The following is a 10,433-nucleotide window of genomic DNA, read 5'->3' as shown; positions in this document are numbered from 1 at the left end:
ATACAATCCACTACATAAACAAACTCACAAAACCACATGGTCATTTCATTGGATGCTGAAAAAGCATTTGACAAAATTCAGCATCCTTTCATGCTTAAAGTCTTGGAGAGAACAGGAATTCAAGGCCGATACCTAAACATAGTAAAAGCAATATACAGCAAACCGGTAGCCAGCATCAAACTAAATGGAGAGAAACTTGAAGCAATCCCACTGAAATCAGGGACCAGACAAGGCTGTCCCCTTTCTCCTTATCTTTTCAATATTGTACTTGAGGTACTAGCTCAGGCAATTCGACAACATAAGGAGGTCAAAGGGATACAAATTGGAAAGAAAGAAGTCAAACTATCATTATTTGCAGACGACATGATCGTCTACCTAAGTGACCCAAAGAACTCCACTAGAGAGCTCCTACAGCTGATAAACAACTTCAGCAAAGTGGCAGGTTATAAAATCAACTCAAGCAAATCAGTGGCCTTCCTATACTCAAAGGATAAGCAGGCTGAGAAAGAAATTAGGGAAATGACCCCCTTCACAATAGCCACAAACAGTATAAAGTATCTTGGGGTGACTCTTACCAAACATGTGAAAGATCTGTATGACAAGAACTTCAAGACTCTGAAGAAGGAAATGGAAGAAGACCTCAAAAAATGGGAAAACCTCCCATGCTCATGGATCGGTAGAATCAATATAGTTAAAATGGCCATTTTGCCTAAAGCACTGTACAGATTCAATGCAATACCCATCAAAATCCCAACTCAATTCTTCACAGAGTTAGAAAGAGCAATTATCAAATTCATTTGGAACAACAAAAAACCCAGGATAGCTAAAACTATTCTCAGCAACAAAAGAAATTCTGGGGGAATCAGTATCCCTGACCTCAAGCAATACTACAGAGCAATAGTGTTAAAAACTGCATGGTATTGGTACAGTGACAGGCAGGAGGATCAATGGAACAGGATTGAAGATCCAGAAATGAACCCACACACCTATGGCCACTTGATCCTTGACAAAGAGGCTGAAAACATCCAATGGAAAATGATAGCCTTTTCAACAAATGGTGCTGGTTCAACTGGAGGTCAGCATGCAGAAGAATGCGAATTGATCCATCCTTGTCTCCTTGTACTAAGCTCAAATCCAAATGGATCAAGGACCTCCACATAAAGCCATACACTCTGAAGCTAATAGAAAAGAAACTGGGGAAGACCCTTGAGGACATCGGTACAGGGAGAAAGTTTCTGAACAGAACACCAATAGCGTATGCTCTAAGAGCAAGAATTGACAAATGGGACCTCATAAGGTTACAGAGATTCTGTAAGGCAAAGGACACCATCAAGAGGACAGATCGGCAACCAACAAATTGGGAAAAGATCTTCACCAATCCTATATTAGATAGAGGGCTAATATCCAATATATATAAAGAACTCAAGAAGTTAGACTCCAGAAAACCGAACAACCCTATTAAAAAATGGGGTACAGAGTTAAACAAAGAATTCTCACCTGAAGAACTTCGGATGGCAGAGAAGCATCTTAAAAAATGCTCAACTTCATTAGTCATTAGGGAAATGCAAATCACAACAACCCTAAGATTTCATCTTACACCAGTCAGAATGGCTAAGATTAAAAATTCAGGAGACAGCAGGTATTGGAGAGGGTGTGGAGAAAGAGGAACACTCCTCTACTGCTGGTGGGGTTGCAAATTGGTACAACCACTCTGGAAATCAGTCTGGCGGTTCCTCCGAAAACTGGGCGCCTCACTTCCAGAAGATCCTGCTATACCACTCCTGGGCATATATCCAGAGGATTCCCCACCATGTAATAAGGATACATGCTCTACTATGTTAATAGCAACCCTATTTATAATTGCCAGATGCTGGAAAGAATCCAGGTATCCCTCAACAGAAGAGTGGATGCAAAAAATGTGGTATATCTACACAATGGAGTACTATTCAGCCATTAGAAACAATGAATTCATGAAATTCTTAGGCAAATGGATGGAGCTAGAGAACATCATACTAAGTGAGGTAACCCAGACTCAAAAGGTGAATCATGGTATGCACTCACTAATAAGTGGTTATTAACCTAGAAAACTGGAATACCCAAAACATAATCCACACATCAAATGAGATACAAGAAGAAAGGAGGAGTGGCCCCTGGTTCTGGAAAGACTCAGTGAAACAGTATTCGGCAAAACCAGAACGGGGAAGTGGGAAGGGGTGGGAGGGAGGACAGGGGAAGAGAAGGGGGCTTACGGGACTATCGGGGAGTGGGGGGGCTAGAAAAGGGGAAATCATTTGAAATGTAAATAAATTATATCGAATAAAAAACAAAACAAAACAATGAATTCTGAGAATTCTTAGGCAAATGGATAGAAATAGAAATATCATCTTGAGTGAGGTAACCCAATCCCAAAAGAATATGCATGATATGTGTTCACTGATAAATAAATATTAGTCCGGAATCTCAGAATACCCAAGAATCAATTCACAGACCACATGAAGCACAAGAAGAAGGACGATCAAAGAATGGATGCATTGGTCCTTCATAGAAAGGGTAACAAATAATCACAGGAGCAAATACAGAGAAAAGTGTAGATAGAGACTGAATGTAAGGCCCTCCAGATAATATTCTTGGCTCATATAGATTGCATCTATATAAGTCACTCAAGATAATTTTCACAGAACAGCTATGCAATGGGTTCTCTTTGCAATGTCCTTGAGGAAGCATGGAAACCATCTTTAATAACACAATGGGGGAAAGTCTCTATTTCTAGTGTTGCCAAGTTACAGCGATTCTCCTGAAATGAGGACATTAGATTAAAAAGCCCTTACTTTGAATCTCTCAGAGGTGCATTACATAGTGGGAATAAACTAGAGTGATAATTATGTTTCCTAGTTCTATAGCTTCTCATGGATCACTCTAAATGATTCATTACTGAATAAGTTTCCTGGAGTATTTCAGTTGTCACTGTAAATTTCAGATGTCATTCAAGATATCTTCATTTGTTTTCATCATGAAAACTGTGTCATAACCCACTGGGATGGGCATAATAGAAACCTGAACAATAAATATAAATGTTAAAGATCTGGAAAACATGTAATACATTGCTTAGAGACATCCGCAATTATTCAGCCATGTTATTAAACAGTTTAGTAGTATAAAAAGAGTTACTGTAACAAATAGGAACATAGTCAAATCAAAGGACATGTGGTCACCAATGAAACTAAATCAGGAATAAAGACAGACTATTTGGGTCGAAACTTAAAAAGAAGACAAATAATATCTGTACCCTCCAATGACATGCTTTTATTTATTATTTATGAAATCTTGATTTGCATTTGTTCCAATAATTAATACTTTTGAGAATGTGATACGATGATAATGAAAGAAATAAGTTACTCACTGATGTTCTCAAATTGCTGAAATACAGAACCATGAAAGCTTTCCAATGGTAGGGATCAAAGAAAACCAACTAAAACTTAATCAAGTTACAAATTCTCCCATCCAAGTTAATCCCACATACATACAATACAGAGGAAAAATCCAGAAAAAAATATATTACCATGTATACAATAATTCCTGGTGTTACAGATAATACTAAAAAAGAAACCAAACTCTGTTTAAAACTTTCTTTTGGTTAAAGTTTTTTTCAGAGCAATTTTAACATCTTTGTTCCTAAGACTATAGATTAATGGATTCATCATGGGGACTACAATGTTATAAAACACAGAAGAAATTTTCCCCTGGTCCAAAGACCCAGGTGTGGAGGGCTTTAAATACATATATGCACATGATCCAAAGAACAGAGAAAGAGCTATTATGTGAGAACTACATGTGCTGAAGGCTTTGGACCTGCCTTCTGTGGATCTGATTTTGAGGATGCTTGAGACGATGAAGCCATAAGAGATAAAAATGATGAGAGTGGGTACAATGATGTTCTTTCCTGCTACAATGAACATCTGTATCTCATTAACAAAGGTGCTGGTGCAGGAGAGCTGGAGCAAAGGGAAGAAGTCACAAAAATAATGATTAATGGTGTTTCCATCACAGAAGATCAGTCTCAGGAGACCTCCAGTGTGGATCATTGCATCAGAAAATCCCACTAAATATGAAGCAAGCATAAGATTACAACACACCTTAGGAGACATGACAATATTGTACATAAGTGGATTGCAAATGGCCACATAGCGATCATAGGCCATTGCTGTTAGCACATAAAATTCAGAAATGCCTAAAGAGGCAAAAAAGTAGGACTGTGTCATGCATCCCTCATAAGAAATATCATTCTTCTTTAGTACAAAGTTTATCAGCATTTTCGGTGTAACAACTGAACAATAACAAAAGTCTATGCAGGACAAATTAAAGAGAAAAAAGTACATTGGAGTGTGAAGGTGAGAATTCAGAATAATCAGGAGGATCAAAGCAAAATTACCCAAAGTGGTTATCATGTAAGTCATCAGAAAGACTAGGAAAAGAGGTATTTGTAGCTCAGGCTGGCTTGTTAACCCCATCAGGATGAACTCAGTGACCAGAGAAGCATTTTCCAGAGCCATTCTTTTGTAAGAGGATCTTGAGGATGAAACAAAGATAAAAATAGGTAACATAAATAAACATAACACAAAAACTTCTCTTGTATAAATGGGGTATGTATTAGAAATTTCTGAAATTTATTAAATAAAAAAAACACATTCATTGTACCACCTTACTCAATGTCATAGTCTATAAATTTAAACATGAAGTATATTCTAGAGCGTCAACAACAATATATATAAGCTGACTAGATTACTATCATACACAATACAGCTATTAGAAAAATTAAAGGAAAAATGTAAAGCAGGTTGTGCAAAGTCAAATTGCCCTGATCTCTTTAATATTATTTCTTTGACATGGCTTCTTCCTTAAACTGGAAGATGTTAGAGTAAAGTTAATGAAGTTTGTCTAAATTTAACCCTTGCATAACATAAACATAAGATCTTAATTGTATAGATAGTTAATTTAGTGTACATTTTACACTTATAGTTTAAAAGAGAACAGAAGATGTTGACATATTAACTTCTTATACAATATAACCAATGGTTTATTGTGCATACTTTAAAATGTAGAAAGTTTGAAATAGGCAATAACTAGAGAAGTATCTGTTGCATCAATATTGATTTATAAGGATCACTTTTACTAGTACTTATAAGGTTTAGCTGAGTCTGTCACTCTATCTCTGTCTCTCTATATCTGTTCCTGACTACTATGTGTCTCTCTATCTCTGTTCCTGACCATGTGTCTCTCTCTCTGTCTCTGTTTCTGTCTTGTTCTGTTTTCTTGTGTGATTCTCTCTCTGTGTCTCTCTCTTTCTCTCTCTCTTTTCTCTCTCTCTCTCTCTTTCTCTCTCTCTTTCTCTCTCTCTCTCTCTCTCTCTCTCTCTCTCTCTCTCTCTCTCTCTCTCTCTCTCTCTCTGTTTTTAGAACATGCATGTATTTTACTAGCATGTTATTAACAACAAAATAGGCAAGTTGAAAAGAATTCACTTTGGTATACAGTTATTGTGAACCACCTTACAAGTAATAATCTCTACTTGGATGATCTTTGTCAGGCACACAGCTACCATGCTAATAAGGGCCATCCATATAAGGATCTTTAGTGGATTCAGGTCAGTTCCTGTTGCTAGAATGCATGTTCTTGAAGTTAGCTCTAGCATTCCTGTTGTGCTTGGGATTTCTAAACATCTAGAAATTCTTTTGAGTGGACTACATTCATTTCTAGTTTCTCATTGATGGATCACTCTCAGGTTTAGTTAGCAGTCCTCTCACAACAAAAATCATGAATTCAGAAGTAAGCTCAGTCTACTCAAAAAAACTTGTACTTGTTGATTAAGACACCAAAAGCAACTCCTATTTTATTGACTCTACATAAATCTTCTGCTCAGTTTTCAAGATATTTCCTAGTGAAATTTGGTGAAATTTTATATCTGTGAAAATTGGAAAAGAAAGAAAGACCATGGGTCTTGGCTTCTGCTCAATACCAAGCCTTTCTGCAAACAAATTGTGCTGAAATCAAAAAGTGGAAAACACTTTGTATTATCTACAGTATGTGTAAATTAAGAGTTTTGTCCACAAACATAGATCATGGGATGTTGGTTACTGAAGGTAATGGGAGGGAAAAATCAGAATAAATTAGTAAATTGATGTCAAATGTCACTGTATGAATAAGAAAATAATACTATAAATAAAAGATTTTGGTTTTAAAGCTATAAGGAGTATATGCTAAAAAAGAAATACCATTCAATTGGAAAAGATGCCAAGACCTAGAGATCTACTTTTCAACATATTAATAGGAATAATGCTTCATTGTAACCTTGAGTTTATTAACAGGGTATATCTTGAGGTTACCTTCTGAGTGGATACATTTTAAAAACAAATGAAAGCAGTCATGTATTTAAAAAGAAGCCACATTTACATCAGTTCTATTGTTTAGCATTTCATAAACACATGAATTAAAACAAATGTCACACATGAACACTTTAGAGTTTAACGATATCTAACTGAAAGTGCCTATTAAAAAAGTAAAATACTGGAGTGGAATTCAAATGTACACTCCTTTAGTGAGAAAAGCATTCTTGCTTACTTACAGGTTTTATTTACCCCGGTATCCTGAGGAGGACCTAGATGTTCTTGATTCCATGTTGATACAGGACATTATTAATATGCTATATTCACTAGAAATCTTTCTGAACTACTGATCATAATTCACAAAGCTATTCTCTAACACTCTGAAGAATCACAAAGAAGCATATACCTTTTATTTTTACCATGTTGGCCACTGGGCAACACTGGACATGTTATATAATTACTGCTCTCCAACATGTTGCTCTATTTAAGGAAGGTGTGTTTTTTTTCTCTCTTCTCTGAACACAGGCCTCAGATTTAAAGAGGGAATGGGGTTATATGATTTGCATACCTGACTGTGAGATATGTCTAAATATTTAGGGGCTAGTTCTCCATTCAGTTATACATTCTCCTTTAGGGAATGCACTTCCTCTGTGGGACCAATACTGAACTCCCTTTTGACAGTCATCTATGTCTCTTAAGGGAATTCTGATGCTTCTGTTGTTTTCTTTTTATTCCCATGTACTTTCATGCTAATATTCCACAGAGTCTATTTCTGTTATTGTCTACTCTCTCATTATTTTTATGTTTCTTTTAAAGGAAGTCACCTTCTATTAAATATTTTCCTGAATGCCATGTCTTGCTTTTATAGATTTGAGTAAAACTCAGGAAGTCATCCATGCTAGGTATGTGCTTTACCATGAGCAATATACCCAGAGATCCAAAACCGTAAAAATCACATTTATTGCTCTGTGTGAAGTAGGATACTCTTTTATTACACCTCTCAAGAGGTACAGTCAAGCAAATCTCTGTGAGTTCAAGTCTAGCCTGCTTCTACATATTAAATTCCAGGCCATCCAGGGCTACATAATAATATATTTTCTCAAACAAAACAACAACAACAACAACAAAAAAAACAGCAAACAACATCACATTTATGGTGTTACATCTCAAATTAAGATTTTTAACAATTACTAAAAAATTCTGAGGGGCTCCCTGACTTGGTGATTAACAGTTTAGTAATAAGAAGAATAATTTTTCCAGTAAAAAATACCTGTTACTGAGTGGTTGCAAAACAAGTATAATCTTTAAATATAATATGTAAAGTTATTTTATTTTCTACATATTAATGAGAGTAGTGAAAATGTAATCACATGTTAATTTTATTTATTTTTGTATATTTGTTTTCTTTTATTTTCAGCATTTTGAAATTATTATAGCCTAGCATGTTGGTAGAAAATTAAGGAATAAAAGGAAGGTAGATACAAATGAAAATACAAATTAATATAAATTAAACAACTTTGATATTTTATGTCATCAAATTCAGAATGACAGTTTTCAAGTGATCAAATGAAAGCACAAGGGCAGATTCAAGTAATACCTGAGATGGAACTGTAGTCTTCAAACACACTTACAAATGATGAATATGTATAAAGTTCATCTGATATTTAAAAATCCCAAAAGATACTATTTATTTTTATTTTGATTAAAAAGAACTTCAAATTATATATACACATATAAGTATACATGTACATATGCAAATATATATAGTGTGTATATATACACACAAACACTCACATATATATATGTATATATATACATATATATATGCTAATATACATATATAATTGTTCTGAAGCATAATCATTCAGGTCTTATACTTAATTGTTAAGGACTGTCTACATTAATTAGAAATTATATAAACAAGTTATCAATTTTCTTTTTTATATATATTTTTATTTTCTATATTCTTTGTTTACAATACAAAAGCTTTCCCCTTTCCCAGTTCCCCCCTCCTCATAAGTCCCATAAGTCCTCTTCTCTCCATCCATTCTCTTATCTTTCCCCCTCCCTTTTCTCTGTCCTGGTACTACCCTACAATGCTGGATCAAGCCTTTCCAGGATTAGGGCCCTAGCTCTGAAGTGGGTATTGTGGGATTAGTTGATAGTACTCTTCCTATATGGTCTCAATCCCCTTCAACTCCTTCATGCCTTCCCCTAACTGTTCCATTCAGGTCACCATGCTCAGTCCAAGTGTTGGCTGTGAATGTATGCATTTCTATTGGTCAAGTGCTGATATAGCCTCTCAGGGGACAACTCTATCAGGCTCCTGTCCGCAAGCCCTTCTTGGTATCAGCAATAGTGTCTGTGTTTGGTGTCTGCAGATGGGATGAATCCCTATGTGGGGCAGTCTCTGGATGGTCTTTCCTTCAGTCTCAGCTCCACTCATTGTCTCTGCATTTCATTTAGACAGGAATAATTCTGGGTTAAAATTTTTGAGATTGCTGGGTTGCACTATCCCCAAACTGCAGGTTGTGCCTTTACACTGGAAATGGTTTCTACAGATTCTATATCCCATTTGTTCAGTATCTTGGCTAGTGTTATCCCTGTTGGGTCCTGGGAATCTCTTGCATCCTGACACCTGCAACTTTCTAGTGTCTCCCTCCATTTTCTCATCATCCACTGCCACTCACCTGCATTTAGGTGTCAGGAAAGAAGTACAGAGTGTCAGGAAACAAATATTCTTGAGACATCAACTTTAAGCAAATTTGATAGTCATGTAAATATTATAATAAGTAAAACTGTTTAACTACTATAAATAAATTTAATCAGATTGATTTAAAGGTTTAACTGGTACAATTATTGTCATGTTGGTATCATTTTTAATATTTTTTGCAACAATTTTTCCAACCAAGATAAACAAGCATGAATCTTCATTTCTATTCTTGATAACTCAATAATGAGTGATTTCAATTTATAAGCAGGGCAAATTTTATCTCAAATTATCTGAAATTTAATTTTTAACTTAAATGATTATGCAACAAAGTAAGTAAATTTAATTCATAACAAGGGAAAAATAATGAAGTTGAAATATATCCATATTTTATATAAGCAGACAAAGCACAAAAACATGCTGTATAGGAAGTAATAACACTTAAGTAAAAACAGATATTCCAAATAGATCATACCTGTAGATGAGCTATTGTTTAGAGAGGGCCCAGAGATGTTCCAAGTAATACAAGAAATTACTACTTCTCTTGGTTGCCTTCAATATGTAGACACCCATTTTTAAATACATGATATACTTTGGATACATGGCACAGAAATCACGTTGGAAATAAACAGGAGGCTCCCCTTTGTTGACTATAATTTATAGTGCCAGAAAATATAACATGGGCATTTGGAAAGGAAGATTTATCAAGCATCATTTGTCCATAGATTATATGTGCATTAATACTGACCTTCCAGTAAAGAGACAATTATTCCATAACTATCTAAAGGATAATTTTCCTTGGATTACATATTATACCAATATAAACAAGATTCATAATTACTAATGAAAATGTATACCTATTTCTCTTCGGGACTATAATCCTGTATCATGGTTGGCATTCAGACATCTCAATGAAACTTATATTTGTATTCATTTATTTACTACTTCAAATATTGTGTAGCCCAGATAGCCTACAAATTCAATTTCCTTGTAATTCTCTATGTGTTGTGCTATGATTACAAACCTACTTTATCATTTAAGAATTAATAGCAATGATTTTGTTCACATTCTATTTCAGTTAGAGCTTCTTTGCTTTGGTGTGTTTGTTTGTCTGTTTCTGTTAATATTTCTTTTCTTCTAAAATAAGGTATCACTACATCATCCACCATAGGCTGTAAGGCCGTGGCCTTCAAATTTCGACCCTCCTGTATTAGTTTCTTTGATACTTATATCTTATGCATGTTCCACCATAATTCTCTCTCCCTCCCTCTCTCTCTCTCCCTCTCTCTCCCTCTCTCGATCTGTCTCTCAATCTGTGTGTGTGTGTGTGTGTGTGTGTGTGTGTG

At 35.3% G+C, this 10,433-nt stretch overlaps 1 protein-coding gene across 1 annotated transcript; it reads right to left on the bottom strand.

The window, feature by feature from the left end:
* Positions 1-3,617: 3,617 nt before the first annotated feature.
* On the bottom strand, positions 3,618-4,550 carry LOC127690052 (olfactory receptor 145-like). Its single transcript, XM_052189613.1, has one exon. It carries the CDS (start codon positions 4,548-4,550, stop codon positions 3,618-3,620), a length of 933 nt encoding a protein of 310 aa, XP_052045573.1.
* Between the last annotated feature and the right edge of the window lie 5,883 nt (positions 4,551-10,433).

Source organism: Apodemus sylvaticus, chromosome 7, assembly GCF_947179515.1.
Source record: "Apodemus sylvaticus chromosome 7, mApoSyl1.1, whole genome shotgun sequence".
Classification (NCBI taxonomy): domain Eukaryota; kingdom Metazoa; phylum Chordata; class Mammalia; order Rodentia; family Muridae; genus Apodemus; species Apodemus sylvaticus.
This window is presented reverse-complemented; position numbering and strand designations above follow the sequence as displayed.